Raw genomic sequence first — 19,983 nt, forward strand, 5'->3', positions numbered from 1 at the left:
CCCCACTTTACGGCACGTGGCGTGTGTCAAAAGTAGATCCGCCATGCATAAGCTTGTTACATTTGTTCAACTGGTGCCTGTATTGGTACAATGGCTTTAGTCACTCAGTTGTGATGGAATCAGATTTGTTTCCCGAGACTATGTGTGTGGGAGAACAGGGACACATGCCACAATATTGTGAGGAGGCAGATTGCCAGCGCTCTAAAAAAAGGGTGATTGCTCACTTATGGATACTTGCTGTAGTATCACAACAAGAAGCCTTTTTTACGGACGCCTGACTGTCACCCACAAGTAAGCATATGGCTGAAACGAGAAAAAATCTCAGCAATCTCAGAGCACAGCCGCACGTAGACACACACACAGAAACAGACACACTTCAGAACCCCATTCCGCTTGGCTGTTGTTTTTGTCAGTTTACGACCTAAACCCCCCATTGTTGAATTAACCACGGAGAGAGGGGTGGGTGGCTGGAGCCACGGTGCCAGGGCTACGCTGGCCCAGAAAAAAGCCACAACACAAACTAACTCTTGGCAGGGGATGGAGAGGCAGTATTTTTCCAAAAGCTGATTACCTTCCCTCCCCCCAGTGCTCCCTGTCGCTCCCCTCTCTCACTTTCTCTCTCCCTCTCTGAGACAAGCTGTTCCCTTGGCAGCTGTTTCGACAATGCAGATCCCCGGGCACAGAGGGAGGTTAGAGTGCATATGTATGTGTATGCGTCCACGCGATTGGGTGGGGGTTCACTAATTCAGGAACCCTCCACATGCAAATCAAGGAACCATGCCAGGCATTTTTTTCCCCCGATGAGGCCCGGGATGCTGAAACTGAGCGCGATTAGCACTCAACACTGGTGTCAGATGCCGGAAACCCCACGCCTTCTGAGGGTTTGGCCTTTTGTTGGAGCCCCTTTCCGTTCACTGGCTGGCCCCGTAGTTGTGTTTTTCCAGGTGTAAGCTCTCCTGGCGAGCTGCTTTCACCAGCTTTTGTTGGCCTCATAGATGTCACAGCGAAGGGTTATCAGAAAATCCTCCAGATTTTCCTTCACAGTCCAAGCAGATGTGTCATCAAATTAACGAGCAATCTTATCATATTCTGTACGAATACCATGTGTGTTGAAAAGCACTATTAGAGGCAAAAACAATATGACTCTAACTAGGCTATCTTGGCAGGACTCATTAGGGGACAGATGATACTCCTCTACCTAAAACATGAGTCAGATGTGGCCAGGGAGCCCATGGGCAGGAAACAAACACATCATAATCCTCCTCTGTAATTGGGCAAATGAGAGATGTTGCCATTGGACAATGGCACTGAAACAGATGGCAACAGAGAGGCGACGTAAACCTCCCACTACCTCTAGCCTGGCACTCTCTCTGTCAAAGTATTGCTCCAAAAGGTAGAGAGGCATCATTTCAACAACCCCTACAGATTCTCTGTCTCTTTGTGTTTTACTCACATAAACACACATCCTCTTCCACCAGTCCCTCTTGTCTCCCATCAAAGCACCTTTTCCTCCAGGACCCCCCACTAAGCATGCTCACTAAGAGCTCTCCTTTGAGCCCCTAATGCACGGGCAATCAGATTAGGGCCGTCGATGTAAGCCTTGAATTACTCACGTTATGACTTGATTGGCCAATAATTTGATTGGAGTCACATCTCTGCTTCCCCCGTTTCTTCAGATCCCATTTTCTTCCCCCAGCCCTCCTTCTTCTCCCATTCTTCTTCTTCTCCCCGTCTCGCTCTCACTCGAGGCAACAAAAACCAGTCTGGCTGTCAGCTTTAGAGGCAGCGTGTAACGGTTTCCATGGGGATCACAAAACTGACTTATCAAGGGAAGAGCAGTGGTTTTACTGTAAGTCAAATGCAACGTTGTTAACCGTGAAACAAAAACAGATAATTCTCTTGTGACTGCACAGCACTGAATAACCTTTGTGCTAATCTCTAATGGCACTATGAATACTCAAATTATCTGGTATAACATTAAAAGATATAGATATCTATGGACATCCCTGATAAGGCTATTGGGTACTGCTGGAGTTACGTTGGAATGCTGTTTCATTGTACATGCAGGACAGTCAAAAGGAGAAAGACATACTTGTTAATTGTATGGATTGTGGGTCTTTATTGGCCTCTATGGAAAACAATACAATACCAATCTGATAATGATGAAAAAAGACAATCTTCGGCTCACAGATCCAATAATTACGTGTGACCATAAAGAATACAGTCAGACCGCAGGGGGATTACCACATTACAGATGATAGCAGGTAATTTACATTTCCATTTAGAGTTGACAATCACATGAAGATGCGAAATCACATAACAAAAGTCAGCCCAGAGGTGTAAAATGTGCTCGTACGGCTTCGACCAGATGAGCAAGAAAAGAATGAAAATGGTTTTACGTTCAATGGGTTATAACAAATACACAGGGCACGTGGAAATATCTGCCTGATGAATAGCAGATGTATGAAGCTTCAGTAAAGACTCATGGTTTATATGCTCCAGTATCAGCTGATCTCAGATACAGTTACATCAGCTACATCACCTACAGCTTTACTTGCGAGACTATCATAGTTGAGGGCAGTGATGTATTGCAACTTTTAAAGTGCAAAAGTGCAAATCAATGCTTGTTTCCGGCCATTACTGTGGAATGGGGATTATTAAACATTGCTTGATCGAGATAAGCAGTAGGTGGCTGCAATTCTATTGTCGGAAAACCATTACACAATTGCAGAAGAAGAGGGTGCAACGACATGATATAATTAAAGCTGCAGCAAGCGAGTCTGGAGAAAGACTGTTGGTTTTTGAGACTCAGCCCCAGGTCAGCGAATACAGATGCTTTGCTGGTGGCTCTGACCAGACACCCAGTAGTCTTAATATGATCAAAAATTTACAATCAACTGTCTTTCTGTAGAATCGCTTGTGCTTGATGGAAATTACTGCTTGTTGTTAAACTTTCACTACGTGTTTCCAGCTGAGAGTATGCACGTTGACTCTTTTCCAAAAAGGGAACAAACCACCTCAAGCGAGCCTTTTTTTAAAACCTTTTTTTGTGAAAACTGCTACACACCTCATCCTTGGACGGATCTGTGGTTTTTAGAAACGTTAACTACCAATATTATATCCCGGCCACTGGGCTGCATGAGTATGTATACTATGACATTTGTTTCCAAATATGCACATACCTGTCTTTAAATTAATGGTCATATAACACAAAACCATTGTCAAACTCTTCTTCTGATGAAATTACTTTTCCAGCAAAATGGCCCAACAATATTACATTACTCTCCCCACATTTCTTTTTCAATGAAAAACTAAAACCAAACTTCCTCTTGAGCTTGCGCCATCTTCCGAACACAGGTGGGTCAAATCAAGGCGCAGTCAGTCCAGATAGGGAGTGATGTGGTGTAGTGAAAAAAAGCATCCCTATATGTTAACTTAATCTCTCTGCAGGGCCTCAGAGGGACTAATCATTATTCAAGATGGCAGTGCCTCCCCACCAGCTAGCTTGTCAAAACTGCCCCTTCCTCCTTCTGACAGTTATGAGGTGTGTGTACCCTGTTAATAAGGGAGTACTGACTGTGCTGTAGTTCAGTGGTTGCTATAGAATGGACCATAACACTGCTATGAAAACATATGGCTTACAAATCTCTGGTTTGTTCTCATGAGGACTCAAAGAGGAGGGGGGCAAAAGGATCTTCTGTTTGGATATCCGATGATGGAACTGTATATAGCACCAGAGGAAGATGTAAACTTCACTGTCAAAAAGATACTGCACATGAGAAGCAGAGGGGGATGGAAAGAGACATTAGCAGATCAACTCATGGGCAAACAGCCTGGAGTATATATTTAAGGGGGTCTCCTGTCTTATTTCACTATATGGAGGCAAAAGAGCTGATTCTGTTTGACTGCCAACTTCAAAATGAATCTGTGAAGAGTGTGTACTGCTGCGCAAATTAGCCTGGGAGACATTTTGTATCTATGTCATACACCAAGCAGAGAGAAGGATGCGGATGGATGCTCCCTCTACTGAGCGGAAGTTTTGATGGTAATCACATCCCTGGTTTTTCCTCCCTTTTTTCATATCTTGTCTACCACTCTCAGTTTTCACTTTCTTCAGCTGTCACAGTCCTCTGGTAGAAGGCAGCCATCTGCTATGAATCATACCATGCTCTGAATCAAATGTTACAGAGCAGACATGCAACCGTGTAAACACGGACATGCGCAAATGAAGCAGACAAATCGCAGTCGCTGGCAGAAACAAAGACATCTCGCAGAGCTAAACCTGTTTGACGCATATGAACATGTACATATCCAAGAGGGAGCTATGAAGCATGCAAGTTAAACAAACTGGGAAAATCAAATAGTCTGACAGCCCTCACCCAAATATAATACAATCATCTTTGACAGTCAGAAAAGCTAAAAGGAACCGCTAAGACATCCCCGGGTGCATTTCAAGATGTTGTCAGAGAGAAAGGTCACCACCTTGATGGTGGCGTATGATAACACGGGGACAACAGCGCTGCAATAACCCCGAAGATAATGCAAAGATAAAAGCAGAGATGGCTGCGAGATAACCCTCACACGACACAGCAGCAACACTCAAACGGCATGAGGAGTACTGAGATAACACCGAAAACAATGCCGCGATATCACAAGCACAGCACAACAAAAACCAGCACTGGGGGGGCCAAACATCAAACGTACAGTAAGTGAAAGAGACAGAATAACAGCTTTTAAGGGTGGAGTGGAAGAATGAGATACAACGACAGACATAACAAAGACAAATGGAGATAACAGGGCCATCGACAAAAAAGGAAAGAGAGGGAGAGACACAACACAACGCACCAGCATGTTGTCACACAACAGACATCACAATGCATGCAGACAAAATACTGACAGTTTGCAGAGACAAAAGGGGCATCAGAGAATTTAGTGACTTCCAGATAAGAGGTGATATAAATAAATGTGCGGGAAAAATTGGCCTGACTTTCTCTTTGTAACGGCGGCATTCTCAAATAAACTGCTCGACTATTAAAGCACACAAGCCGAGACTGCGCTGTGCAATCCAACAATGACTACGTTTACATGCACGCAAATACATGCAAATATAACAGATTTTTGCCCTTACTCAGAAAAAGGCAATATTCCTATTAAGCTATTTGCATGGCCAATGAAAGATAAATATTCCACTAATATTCCAGTTTAAATGCAGTACGTACGCCCACTAACTTGCACAGCTTCCAAGTCTTTCAAAATGTTTATAAGTAAGCGTGTTTTCTATTTGATTTGATTTGATTTGATTATCATTTGATGATTTTTTAGCCAGGTTTGTTTTGTTGTTGTCCTTAATTCTACTTGAATGTTATTTCTATGTATGTTCACCGCAAATTTAGCCGATTATGATTCTGATTAAAACCAAAGAATGCTCGCAAATCTGAATAAGATCAAAAATAAATATGGAGCTGTATCATTTTAAATTTTTACTTCAAAGTTGAAAAATATGCTAGAGACATTGGAAAGTGGTAGGTGTGCGTTTATTTTCCTGTTATTAGACTTGAAACCATTAACAGAGTTTTAGGAAGGTGCTGATGTTTTATTTTTCATGTAAAACAGGAGAGGCAATGATCTGACAACACTTGCGAGGGGGGCTGAGACAGAAGTGTGCCATACATCTACCTGTCTCCTCTCAATTTCTCCTTCGGAACTGCTGACCCTCTCTAACCGGAAAAAAAAAACCCAACTCTGCAGGTGAAATATCCTCCAACCTTTCTTTAAGCTCAACTCCCTGCCTTTCCTCTCTCCACTTTATCTGTTTCCTCTCCTTCCGTGCAAAGCACTAGTCACACTGTGTGTGGATGTATACTATGTGCGTGACCATAGGGCCTGAGGTCTTAAGGGCTTGCCCCTTTCTGAGCTGAGATAAACTATGCTGACCTTGGCTTTGTGAGACCTCTGGAAAAGGTGGAGATCCCTCCAATGTTTCTCAACAGAGAGAGAAATGTCAGAGAAGCATTTTTTTTTCAACTACCTCATCATCTCTTACACATGCACCAAGAAATTTGTTCCTGGTGAAATTCCACAAAAATACACATTATACCTGAAAGAACACTTCACACAATCAAGAGTGTTTGATATTTTGGCGTGGAACTTCATAGCCTCCATTTCAATCTCTTCCCATCTTTATCTATCTGTAGCGTGTCCCGGTCCACACACTCACACACAAAGACTCATGGGAGCAGCGCCAGTGAGATGAAAAGGATGAAAAGGGACCGGTTACTCCGGCTCCTCTCTTCCTCATTAGGCAGAATGAGGGACTGTGTTGGTGTCAGAGAGCTGGTTCATCAACCCTCAGCAGGACAGAGCCCCGGCCCTGATCTACCCTGCTCTGCTCTGCCCGGACTCGCTGCCTCTCACTCCCTCTTCCCGCCAACCTCTCACATATGATTGAAGCCACTGGAAATGGAAACAGTCTGGGTAATTTAACATGGCATGCCTGTAGAATTCGTTAAAGAGTCGGGTAGGATGCAATAGAGAAAAAGTAGTTCTCGCTAATGATATGAGGACAGCTGGCTAAAACGAGAGGAACAGGCATGTCCTATGGTGTGGATTTGATCTCAAAAGAGGCTATTAAGTGAACAAAAGGGCAACTATCTATAGCCCTGTCTGGATATTGTATCATCCTGTTTTTATTGCACTGTAACATGTCTATAATAGACACATACCTGTAAACTGCTGAGAAATAAAAAGAATTGCAATGTCCTGTCCAAATATATTTAATACAAAATGAGTACACTGTGCTATCTTTGTATCTTCAATGGAGTCAAGAGCTATTTTGGGTGCTCCTGGTTCCAGAGGCAAAAGTCTCATTCGTTTTTTTCCCGTAGACAATGTTAAATGACTCAATAGTCGCACCTCTATGGCTTGGATCAGCATGAAACTCTCTCTCTCAGTTAAATCATCACCACAAAAGATTTGGAGCGCTGGTAGGAATATCTGTTTCTTTCAATAAAAGTCAAAGGTAAAAGCCTGTATGAATAAAAACTCTGAGATTCTGTAGATGTTAACTATGCAGCATATTTACGGGCCTATAAACAAACAGAGACAGAGCTTTCGTTTTCGAGAGCTAAAGCTGTGCTCAGACTACATGAGTTCAAACTGAACCCTAATTCTCTCCAATTGGGGGAGAAATTTGGTCTTCAAATCATATGGTAATGTGAGAGGTTTACAGATCAAGTCTGAAACTTCCCAAACATGAGTTTCATCATGTACGTGAAAGTCCCAATTTTGTGTGTAAACAGAGAAAAAAACGCTGTGTATTTTGAGCTTGAATTTCCAGTCTAGAGGTGCAGTTCTAGAATAGAGTTACATAGTGCCCCTTTAACAATGACTGCCAAGGAGCATTTTGGCAAGAAACACCCAATCACCAAGTTTCTGTTCATCGCAGAAAACTGTGTGAAAACTAAAGATAAAAGAGTTAAGAAAACTGAAAACACAATGTGCGGCTTAAATCAATTCACATTTTACATTCTGGGTTAATTGTGGGTGAATTCAGTCCACTGTGACACAGTGGTTGTTTACAACTTTACTAATGAAGCATCCTCTGGTGCCAAAATGACAAAGAACACATAATCCATCAGAAACAAACCTCTGACTAAAACTGGTGACCACAACACAAAACTAGCATCTAGGATCCCGCGTGTGTGTTCAGTAACGTTCGCCACTTACGGACAGACGACTGGAAGTGTTTTGCATTGCGGACATATGTGATACCAGGGAACTTCACCTCTTCTTTTCTTTTTTTCTATCCAACATTTGGCTGTGCTTATTTTATGATCTTATTTTCTGTTTTGCTAGCGTCTTTGATATCTCAACTGCTAGTTTCAGCCAAACTCAAGATGTAATTTTCTTTAGTCTGCTACTTTCACACTAGCTAAAGTGTTATTAAAGAGATTTTTACAGCACCAAACTTGATGAATGAAGATGAATGAGGTGTATACACATAATGAAAAAAAAAAATAAGTTGAATGTAAGCAGGTATGTGAGCTGGAAGCTACTATGATTGGTTCTAGTGAAGTGAACCGGCAAAACTGTGTTAGCGCTGATACGGCTCTAATATGACTGAGTTGCGTCACCCAGATCTACCATTAAATATGATCTATGTAGAGTGACTTTCAATGGGATTGTGAACTCGCACAAGCATACAACTGGATGTAAGCAGTGAGCTTCAAGTCGGCATACGGCCCCATGCTGCCGCAGTGGAAGGGCTGCATTAATAAAATACAATTTTCTGGTGAATTAAAGATGAATTTAAGGGTCTATGTTTTAAAGAAGTCACTTAATGGCAGCCTCCCATGATTAGGGAGTGCTGTATGGTTTTCACAATGGTGTTCAACCTTGACACTCGATTTACAAGCAAATAAAAATGTGCTGGATAGTTTAGCCAATCATCTGTGAAACACGCAAAAACGTTGTCTAGGATTTCTCATGCCATCTTTGTTCACTTGTCCCAGTCAGTTTTAAGTTTGCGCTGTCCTCTTCAAGGCTTTTTTCAAAGCATTTGGAAGTCTTGATCTTTAAAATCCCAAGTATCAGAGATCACGCACAGGACTGTTGAGTATTGTAGACTAAAAAACACAGAGACCCTTTTATATCATACAAATGCAGCCACCGTGCTAATTGATTCTTTACTGTGTGCAACCTTTTACAAAGACTCCACTTCTAAAGTCTGTATGCCTCCTAGAAATCTGCAAATAAGATCACTGTCGCATGGTGGATCGTGAAAATCAATTCAGAAGCATATTGATTGTCATTTCTGAGTGAATGCTTGCAGAGAGAGGAATCAAAATATTCATCACTGTGGCATTCATGCATGCATTCACCCTAACTCAATCAATGCAAATACAGCATGTTGCACATAGTCTGTGATCGTGCACGTGCTGTATCTTTGCTCATAATATGATGATTTTTTTCTTCTTCTGTGTATGTGTGCTACAGTATGAACCTGGTGCTTTCCAGTTACTCACAGATGCACCAGGCGTGTGCTTTGGCTGGGAAAGGCAGTTATTTTTTTTTTTTTTTTTAAACCTTTTGACTCCAGATATAAGCAGCAGAAATTACAGTACTTCAGAGGATGACATTAGGGGCAGCGGGAGTAATAATCCTGACAGATAAAATGCAATGGAAAAAAAAAGTGTTCTCTCTTTATGTACATGACGACAATACAAGCTGAATGCTAAGAAAACTAAGCGCGGTTGTTGGGGGTTCAACCTCATATACCTGTGCAGAAACAGCCCTGTATAGCAGAGGTTAGTAGGCATGGATGGGTGGAGAGATGGTGGGATGGAGGGAGGACTGGGGGTGGCTGGAGCTGAGGAATCTAATCCTCGGGTTAATTGGTATGACTGATGAAGACAAATTGAAATGGGTCAGCTGAATCAGGGGAAGAGGGGAAGGATGGGCGAAAAGGCAGATTGTGTACAGAGCCAATGTAGTTTGACATAAAAAGGATACAGAAACACATATAGTGGATAGAAAGAGTAAACATCATTAGATTCAGGTAAGATGTTCAGCAGATGGCAGTTCATTTAATACACGATAAGCCTATGGGAGCAGGAAATGAACTTGAACTGGTAAAAAACAAAAAAAAAAATCCCCTGTAATTCTTGGTGAAAGCTTTCCGTAACGCGGAAGCTGCACCATTGATTTTCCAATACTCACATCTATTCACAGGTTGTCTTCTCGAGGGCCAGCCGAGTAATTGAATGCAAAGCGTTTCACCTGGTCTATGTGTGTCAGCGTTGAGTGTGGGAGCCTGGTCCTTTGAACGTCGTCTCTGCGGGCCCCGCTAATTGAGCCAGATCAATTCACAGAGACAGCGAGCAGGTTGGCACAGTTGCCACATCAAAGAGATTCTAATAACTGCACACTGTGGCCATTACCAAGCCCCGAAAAAAGCCATATTTATGTTTGCTTCAAAGCAAGCATGGCGGCGTCGGACATACCGAGAATGCGGGCCTGCGTTATTCTTTGTCGAGCCTATTATTTAGACACAAGGCCGCTTTGGAGCAGTTTTTTTGAACAGAATATTCAGGGGTGTGGAAATAAAACCACTCCAACTTGTAATTTAATTAGCTGCTTTTTGTTTCTGCTAGAGTGGAAACCAAAACACATGCAAAAACAACCTAATGACGAACTGTAAGAATCTGCAATAACACCCTAATGATTTCTCTGTATCTGTGCTAAGTTTCACACAGTCATACTACTCTGCATCTACAGGAGGATTAGTTATGCTGATGCTGTCTACCTCCCCCTCGACTCCCCGTCTTCCTCTCCCTCACTCCCCTCTCTCTGTCTGATAAGTGATAAGTTTGTAACTTTGTTCATTAGTGCTGGCCTGTCTCCTGCTGTACAGACTGTCTGAGGCGACATTATGGCTGGCGGGCCTCTCACTCAAGCCTTCCAGCCCTCTCTCTCTCACTTTTTGCCTCCATCTCAACTCAATTTTTCTCACACTTTTCCCTACCTTTTTTTTTTCTTTTCTTGCTCCGTATCTTTTTCACTCCACTCCAGCACTCACTGATTTCTACTTAGTCTCCGTGTCTCTGTTTCTCTGTCTCTCTCTTCCTCTCTCGCTCTCCCTGGCGCTTGCAGCTCGGCACGTCTCCGTGCTGCTCGCCGAAATAATTTACCGCACGCAGCGCTCCCGCGGATGATTGAAGCGTAATTAGACGGCAGAGACAGTGGAAGCCAACGGAGGTGCTCGGGAGCCAGTGCTCGTCAGATGGTCCGTCTCACTCTCACTGGCTTTGCCCTTCAAAACTATCACTTCTGCGAGAGGAGTGGGGAGGGGAGGATGTGCTGGGCTCTGCTGCAGCTAACCACGCTGCAAAAAAATGACAGTGATTCTAAGTTTGTATGACTCAGGTTCTCACTGCACTGCAGATATTTCCACAGGTATCAACTTTTTAGTTACAATTCATCTTAGTTTAACAGACTTTACAGCAGACAAGACAAAAAGGCAGCTTCTTCGGCCTGTTGACTCAAAACTAAAACACATTAGCATGACTCCATCTTTTTAAACTCAAGATAAAGCCTCAAGCCGAGGTTACTGGTAATCAGTATGGTGCCTAGTTGCATCATTATGCATTCAGGAGGAGCTCAGAGGAAAGAGGGGTTATAGCTATTAGATGGAAAAGAACAAAAGAAAAACACAGGCAGAGCATCCACGCATGTTCCCTAATTTAATGTTTTGTTAACACAAATTAACTCTCACCTTTTGCTGGGTAGCCCTCGAACCTTTTCAGGTAAAAATGTTTCACAAATGTTGTTTTTTTTAATGGAAACAAGGCTTCAAATTAGATATAAACACAACAAAACCCAATATATAACTAACCCGAACATCTTTTTGGGCTTTTTGATTATGTGCAATATCAGATGCTCTCAAAGTTTGTACTTATTTTTATTCACTGTCAAGGGATGGGTGCTAATATTTAATCAATTAATAAATACCACAGCTCTCAATCGCACGTCTTTATTATTCAACTCTAAAAATGTCTGCACTTAAAAAAGCTTGAATTCCAAAAATTAAATATTCAAATACTACATTTGCCTGTGTAGAAATGAAAGAAAAAACAGGAAAGAAAAAAATCAAAACTCTCTTTAATTAACCTTTGTGGCCGTTCGAGCAGAGATTTACTTGAATGCTCCGTGACAACCTTGTCGGCACATATGTTGATTTCAGAGACGGCGACATGCACCGGAATGCAATATGAATTCCCGGTCCGTCTGTTGTGGTGACAATAAGCCGCATTAATATCAGATTCATCAGTGGACATTGTTGCTGTAAATGATCTCCAGCTACACCATGTGTTCGAGGCACTCAGAATTTACTGATCAAAAGAAAACAACACTTCATTATGTATTGCAGTCGTCAGCACCCAGGGAAAAGGAATGATCCGAAAGCACGATAAGCTTTGTGCTACACAGTCTCTGAATGCTATGCGGTCTTCACGGCAGAGCACATAAAAGCTACAGGTCCTTGCCAAAGGATAAAACTACAAATGGAGACAAACAACTGAAGTATATGTATGACGTGCTTATGTGCTGACGAGCATCATTCCGATACTTATGGGCTTTATATAAAAAGTTAGGAGCATTCTAGACAAGAAGTACGGAGGGAAATGAGGTGCTGGTGACTCACTATAATCAGAAGGATGTCCTTGTCAATGGCAGCTTCAGGGGAGAAAGTGCTGATCACCACACTGTGTAGTGACACCATATGCTTTGCGAACAAACACTGCGGTGGATGTCAGAGGGGGAATGGCATCACATTCAAGGTGGCGCACGTCGAACGGCGAGGTGAGTGATGCTGCTGAGTGAGCACCTGTATCCCCAAACTCTGTCCAATTATCCCACTGTATTCACTATACAATGTGTTTCTCCCTACATTTTCCCCAGATTTAACCCACGGTTGTGGGGAGTCAGGCTTCGCTGGGGCCTAGCTGTAGTCAGCAACCAACTGTAACAGCACTGTCAGCCATCCCTTTGATTATCGCCCAGAGGTCACCCCGTGTTGAGCATTACTGTGGGGTCCTGGGTGTCAGAGGAGCTGAGACGTCAGAGGAGTCACCTTTAAAGGATAATAAGAAGACTGCTGACTGACTGCAGACCACCCAGAGGGGGGATCCGTGCTTTTTCACATGAATATAAATGTGATATTGACAGGAAATCTTCCCCAGGAGAGCTAAGGGAAAAGACAGCGGAAGACACGGAGTAAGGGAAAGGGAGTGAGATGAGAGAAAAAGAGAGAGAGAGAGCAAGAGGACCGAACACTCTGGTTCGTTTCACACCGTTAAACCATCTGAAGCATCCGCCAGTGACTACTGCTTGATGGGCCGGTGCGAGCACTGTGTTATCATAAACATTTGGGATTCACTTCATGGAGGCACTTTAATGATGCTTTTAGCATAATTTCCCCACTGTAATGTGAAGTGAAGGGCAAGTAGCGCCTTTCTGTCTGCCTGTAGCTTGGGTGAACCTTTTAAATATCTATGGCTTGAGGCTTGATCGCAGGCTACCGGGAAGGAATTTTAGACACGAAAAAAAGTGGCAATAACACATGCGTGTTCAAGAGCATCAGAGAATCTCTGGTCATATCCAAAGAAAGCTAATGTCAGCTCTAAGTTTATACTGATCCTAGGAATGTATAACTTCAAAGCGGTGTATGTTGTCAGACTCCATAGGATGTTAGAGTTGTTGTGCTAATTCTAGGCTGTCCATACTGAGAGCGAAAACAAGAGAATAAAAAAAAAAGAAAAAGAAAGAAAGCAGAAAAAGGACAGCTTTGTTTTCATTCGGGCTGTTATCAGCGGAAGCCGACTGCAGCGAGAATAGGGAGGGATGATTTCCATAAAGACTGGCTGTTGTCTGAAAGCAAGCAGCTGTCAGGCGGAATTACCTCTCCGACACAGACACCACAATCGAGGGTGCCCTTCCCATAATTCAGTCTGATTGGCTCAAGGGGAAAATGGCAGCCTGTGGAGAGTGAGGCCAGCGGCTGCTTGACAGGTTTGCATCGGCGGAGCTAGACGCGCCGTTTACCTGTTATCATTCTGTCTGCTCGACGTGTCAGTTTTCTCAGCGCGGAAAGCTACCTGAACAAAGTGACATAGAGAATAGAGTCCACGGTGTGAAGAGGCAAATACGTGCCTGTACTTAATAGCGCTCACACTCACACACATGAAGAAACACACAGACACACAGGTACACGGGAAAGAGGGACAAATAGACTATGATGGCTTCCTTTGTTATTAATTCCTGATATACTCTATTGTGATTGAACACATTTTATTAGGTGCATGTATTATGACTTTCACATCAGTTAAGTCATTTCTAACAACACTGTCACACTGTAACAGTTTTGCTACATAAATCAAACTGTTTACCAATTTAAGACTATTCAATAATACACTGATGGCACACATATACATGTTGCTCACCATGTTGTCAAATAGTCACTATATTTTGAACCACCATCGTTAAACCTTTTGGTAGTTATGCTTTGCTTTGTTGCCAAGTTTAAGACAACACTATCATGTCTTGGAGGTAAAGCTGAGAAGCGATTAGCTTAGCTTAGCATTAGGTTATAAAGAGGGAGAAACACCTAGCCTGGCCCTCTCAAGAGTTAAATAATTAATTATACAGCTTTGAATAAAAGCATTTTCTATCATCTGTTTACATTTTTAAATTAGTAATCTCAATAAAGATTCATCATTACAGCCATCAAATCCAGGATAAGACAACACTGAATTTAATAATTTAAAACAATATATAGTCTCTATTGATATTGATATACTTATCATTATTGTTACTTTAATTTGTGGAAGAAACTTAAGAGCCTGATCGCTTATTCAACTGATATCGAGGGCTGGGTATTGTTAAGAACCTCATGATTCAATTCGATTTAGATTCTTTAGGTTGCAATTCGATTCAAAATCGATTTGATTCAATATTGATTTAAATGCTTCGATATCGATTCAGTAATAAGTAGTAATAAACAAATAATTCATTAGAGTACCTGTTGATCATTTTTTTTCAGTTTAGTTTACTGTTTAAGCGCCATAATGTCATCTTAATCAGTTAATTTTATTGTTAATTGTATTGTTGTTTAAGTATGCTGCCTCAGTTACATACTTCTGTCACAAGTGTTAACCACTGTCTGAGGGACTGTTGGGAAACATGTGCTTGTATCAGCCGATATAACCATACCAGGAAAAAAAAAGATAACTCATTGTAATCATACTGTCACAATAAGCTGTAAGACAAATAGGTTTGGCAAAATACACAGAAACAAGATTTTTAGTTGTGTAAATGTACACAAAAATAATACAATTGTTGTATGTGTACATACATACACACACACTTTCAAGTTGACACACACACACTGCACACCTATGCTAAGTGTTCTTATCTGTTACTTGTGTAGAGGTGAGTGACAGGAAGGGAGGCGCAGGGGGGGAAGTGTCCTTTAGGTGTCTTAATTATGGCTCCTCTCCTCCCTCTTGCTGTCACCATCCCCAGGGGAGGGCAAGACAAAAGGAAGGCAATGTTTCATCTCTGCTGCCTTGGTATTTCAAATTCCAAGGGGAGTAAGAGGAGAGAGACAGCAGGCTGTTACATTGGGGGAGGCAGAGGAAATCAAATGATGCTTTCCTCTTCCCCGTTTCTCTTTCTATCCTCCTTTGCAGCTGTGTTTAAAATAAGGCACCTTAATAAAAGCGTTTTAATGGCGTCAAGGCAGGAAAAAAGGCACAACTTGATTACTGTGACGGTTTTATTTAATGAGCCCAAAGCCTCTGGCTCTGTCTTGCTATCCGTTTATTACTTTGTTGTGGAGAGATATATGTGACAAAATGGAGCATAGGGAGTGAGAGAATGAGGCTGAATGCTCTTATTGTGGAAGGCGTCCGTGACGTTACCAATCGTTTTTGTGATTTACACTTTCCTCACAGCACACCTGGGTTTTTCATCAGGCCACGCCAGGGGAACGTTGCTCCGCCGTGACGGAGCGGAGGGTGTCGGAGACACCTTGGCAGGTAGGCAGACACAAAGACAGCCCGTTGTTAATTATTGATGGGAATAAATTGCACTCATTGGATGTTTGGCAGGGGAACACATGGTGGATGAGAATACAAATGTGTTTATGAATGTATGAGTGTGAAGAATGTATGAGTGTGTGTGTGTGTGTGTGTGTGTGTGTGTGTGTGTGTGTACAAAGGGAAAAAAAGAGGGTAATAAATAACAGCACTGAGCAAAACAGGGGGGTTAGAGAGAACTAAGGGGAGGTGAGGTGGAAGAGGAGGAGCCAATAGAGTGATTGTAGAGATACCTGGTAAAGAGACATTAGAGAGATGCAGAGGGAGTCTATAAAAGCAAACTACTCCTTAATGTCTCTCATAAGTGTGATAAAAGCACAGAGCTGAAGCACAGAATGCTGGCCTTTCCATTTGTGAGAACAGAACGGGGGGACATTTAAAAAACAAACTATTATACACAAATGCTAATAGAAAATGATTTTGTGAATGTGCCCACACACACACATGCAAACAAACATTCTTAAAAAGGTCAGCTCTTTTGTTTTGGGGACACGGGACCTCTCTCATGAAAATATCGACTGACGAAAAGGGAGCAATGCAAAGTGTATTCTTAAAATGAGATGGGCAAAGAGCACGGGTTCCTATCTGTATTCTGAGAGCCTGCCCTCTTATAAATATTGGAAGAAGGACACTGGTGGTGAGAGGAAACGGCCAAATGGCGCATTTGAGAAATGGCACACCTGAGCACCGCACGGAATATCATCTCCTCCTGTCAGATCTCATCCCATTTGATCAAAATAATTGCCACCTTCATCGTTATCATCAATTCTGTCATCTTCACTGGCGCCATCGCCATTCTCCATCTCATCAGGGCTTCTTTGGCTCTGAGGGGGGGATTTCTGGATCAGATCAAATGCGGACCATCACTGTCTGAGAAAATCACTCTCGGTGAAGCCTCATAGTAATCACCATATTCATTGCTTTAATGCTACTGACATTTTATTCACCTATTGAGAGATTCTGACACCAGCAAATCTTTCGGCTGGGACAAAAATAGCCCGGTTTAGCGTGCAGGTTTGTCTATTACAGATGTCCAGAGAGAGGGGCCTGCTGTGCTTTAGTCTATGATGATCCTCTGTATAGTCAGCGGAAAGGAAATGAAACATTTGGAAAGAAAAAAAAAATGAGTTAAGGACAGCATGATGCTTGCCTGGACTGTGGGTTTGACACACACTAAACAGCATCACTGATGTTCTTGTTTTGGCACCACAGTTCTGTTAAAGATGACAGACAGCCCAACAACACAAGTGTCTAATGTTAAATGGCAACTAGTGCTAGTGTTTTTTCATCTCAGCTATACCTCTCCACGTGTGTCTATGTCTATCAACCTGGGTCCATCATGCAACTCACTGGGGCCCTCTTTGTACTGCTGAAACAGCCTGTCTCACCTGCTTTCACTTAAGCAGGCTAATAATACTGCACAACGTAGGACAGGCGGCTGGTCAAACTTCAATTACAGCACGGCCAGCTTAAACGCAGGCAACCAAGTTCGTTTGCCGTGGAATATTGCAACACCATGCACACACTCTCTCACACATTACTCTCCGCATAACCACTTGAAACAAGTCTTGATACTGGATTGTATGAGAGCACAGCTTTGCCCTGTTACTGAGTGTCAGTGAGATAAAACAGACACATGAACCACAGTCGCCTCCAAACTTGTCACATAACAATACACAAATGTAGTTACAAGCCCACATTTAAGACTCCTCTCATATTAGAGGGAAGAAGTTTGTCATTAAATGGCAAAGCACTGCTTAAAATTACTTTCTATAAAACTGTGTTTATGGACAAAACCAGTTTGTATGTTCAGGCCTTCAGATCCATCGACATCTGCTAACTACGTTAAGTGTGTGATATTAAACCCCTGGATGGGGCTGAATGTGCAACAGTGTGCTAATGATAATGCAAGAGGAGCTGGCGATGCTAACTCATTTTTAAACACTCCTTACCTTGGCCATTTGGGCCTGCACCCCAGTGGCTTTGAGAGACGACACGGCCTTTTGTGCTGCAGCTGGGCTGTCAAAATCCACAAAGCCATAGCCTGGAGAAAAAAGAGGAGAGGGAGAGAGTAAAAAGGAGAGAGGACAGGCATTAGTAAAGAAAAAATGAAGGCATATGACTAACAAGGAGACTGACAGGCACTTGGTAATTGTAGCAGTAATAGGTTGGTAACATGACTACAGAGGCTGCCAGTTCTCATATCTGGTGAGCACTACATTGTTTGATAATTAGCGACACTGACGTTCATAGGGGGATGCTATGCATCTTAATTAGTAGCATGGATGAGCGATTTAGTAATAACAAACCCCGGCACCCTGCCCACCTCCACCTCCACACACACACACACACACAAGAGCATAAACACAAACAGACACACACATTTTTGCACAAACACACAAGCACTGAGTTGTATGCAAATCAAGAATTACGACCACCACTGTTGCAATTCTGCTAAAGGGAAATTCTTATTTGTAGTTTGTAGTTTAATGACGACTCATATGCATTCATTTCACCAAGTAGAATAATTCATGTGATGGTAATTTATGAAAAGCCCGTGATTGAAAGTCCATGATTAAAGAAATAATGCACTTGTGTACGCGCTCATATACACAGAGAAGCACATCAATTAATTCCTCAAACATCACTGAGTCATTTTCAGTTTTTCACTTGTTCAGCTTTTTGATTTTCACGGACTGTGAAGTTAGCTGGTCCATGTTGTGTTCCTCAACACCCGGCATATTAACACAACCCCACTTTACAGCCTCTCCCCGGTAACAAATCTCTCAAAGGTTGACAGCCTGTAAGAGATGCTGCCATTTCTCTCTTTTTCGTCAGGCCCATCTCTCTTACGTACACATAAACGCTCAATTACATCTCTCTGAAACATAGCCCTCTTGTCCATTCCTCTGTCCCCCTCTGTCTCTAATGCACACTCCCTCTCTCTGTCTCTCGCTCATATTTTTCCTGACATTAACAGCCACCAGCCCCCATCTGGAAATTCATCAGCGCGGGAAAGCGGAGGGAATGAAATCTGTGGCTGTGATTTATGAGTTATTGTGATCCCGACGTTCTGCGGGATGTATCGGAGACGGGGGTCACGTCTGTGTTAATTAAAATTTGGTGGCAGATTAAAAGCAGTCAATGGTGCCCTCTGATCCACTGTTTCAGAAGGAAAGTGTAATTAGAAAAGGATAATGGGTGTAAGGTGGGGGGAGAAGCACTGCTGTGGTTACCCCATCATGTTAGGAATGATCATATCCACACAAAAACGTAACACCTTACTTTCTCACGATGCAAGGTTTGTGTGCGGTTTGGTTGACACAAATGTCTCACTTTCCAAGACATTCAAAGGTGTGTGTCTATGTGTGATGGTGGTGGTGGCGGTGGTTGTGGTGGTAGCAATGAGGGGGTTGGGGTCATTTTCCCATCTGATGGCGGTGAAGGAGTGTGGAGTAATGTGAAAATCATAACCTGTGGCGGAAGAGAAATCGAGTGCAAGGACTGATTAATGGCCAGCTGTTAGAGTGGGGCTGAGAGGGGTGGGTCTTTAATTGTGGAAATATGAAGAGCCCGAATGAAAGGTTTTCACGTTAGGTGAGGAACAGAACCATTTCTTTAAAAAAGAAATGAAGGTCTGACGAAAAGCGACTTTTTAAAGAGGAGAAAGTACACCTATGCATTTTGTTATTTTAGCTAACCTATACAATTGCTACTTTAATCAGTATTCAAAGAACTTGACTCACAAAAGAGCAGCTTGTAAAAATAGACTTTAAAGGTCAGGTTTGTAGGATTTAGGATCTAGTTTTGTGTTTTCTGATTGCGACTAACTTAAAATCATCATCCTCCAGAGGACTGATTTAGAGCCAGTGTTTGGTTGGTCTGTTCTGGTCTACTTAATAACATGGTGGTGTTCCAAGGTGTTTGGGCAAACTAACCCTTTAAACCCATTAAAACACAGATATTGCTTCTTCTTGAGCTCTACGAACACATTAACAGCACACTGAAAGAAGCACACAGAATGGCACTGAGGCCATCGGGGAGCTGGCTCATTCTCTTTAATATTCAGAATATTTCAGTGGTGGATACCTGCGACCCCCAATTACAAATATAATATTCAGCCCACTACCACCTGGAGTGCACTTATCAAACTTTCAGATGGAGGAGGATTTTAGAGAATGCTGACCTATATTCAAACGGCTCTGAATGGAGGCTGGAGTGAAGGGGAGGTGGAAGGAAACACAGCCAGAGACAGGGTGTGTACGAAGGCAGAGTGAGGACGGGGGGTTACTCTGGGTCAGCAGAAGGCTCTGAAGAAGACTTGATTGAC

The 19,983-nt window shown here is 42.6% G+C and overlaps 1 protein-coding gene across 9 annotated transcripts in view; it reads right to left on the minus strand.

The window, feature by feature from the left end:
• rbms3 (RNA binding motif, single stranded interacting protein) overlaps positions 1 to 19,983 on the minus strand; it is a 282,075-nt gene that overhangs the window by 107,653 nt on the left and 154,439 nt on the right. For all 9 annotated transcript variants that reach the window (XM_037092868.1, XM_037092870.1, XM_037092866.1 and 6 more), the window contains one exon: positions 17,606 to 17,697. In XM_037092868.1, the coding sequence (XP_036948763.1) occupies positions 17,606 to 17,697 (92 nt within the window). The remainder of the gene's footprint in view (positions 1 to 17,605; positions 17,698 to 19,983) is intronic.

This window comes from Acanthopagrus latus, chromosome 3 (assembly GCF_904848185.1).
Source record: "Acanthopagrus latus isolate v.2019 chromosome 3, fAcaLat1.1, whole genome shotgun sequence".
Lineage (NCBI taxonomy): Eukaryota > Metazoa > Chordata > Actinopteri > Spariformes > Sparidae > Acanthopagrus > Acanthopagrus latus.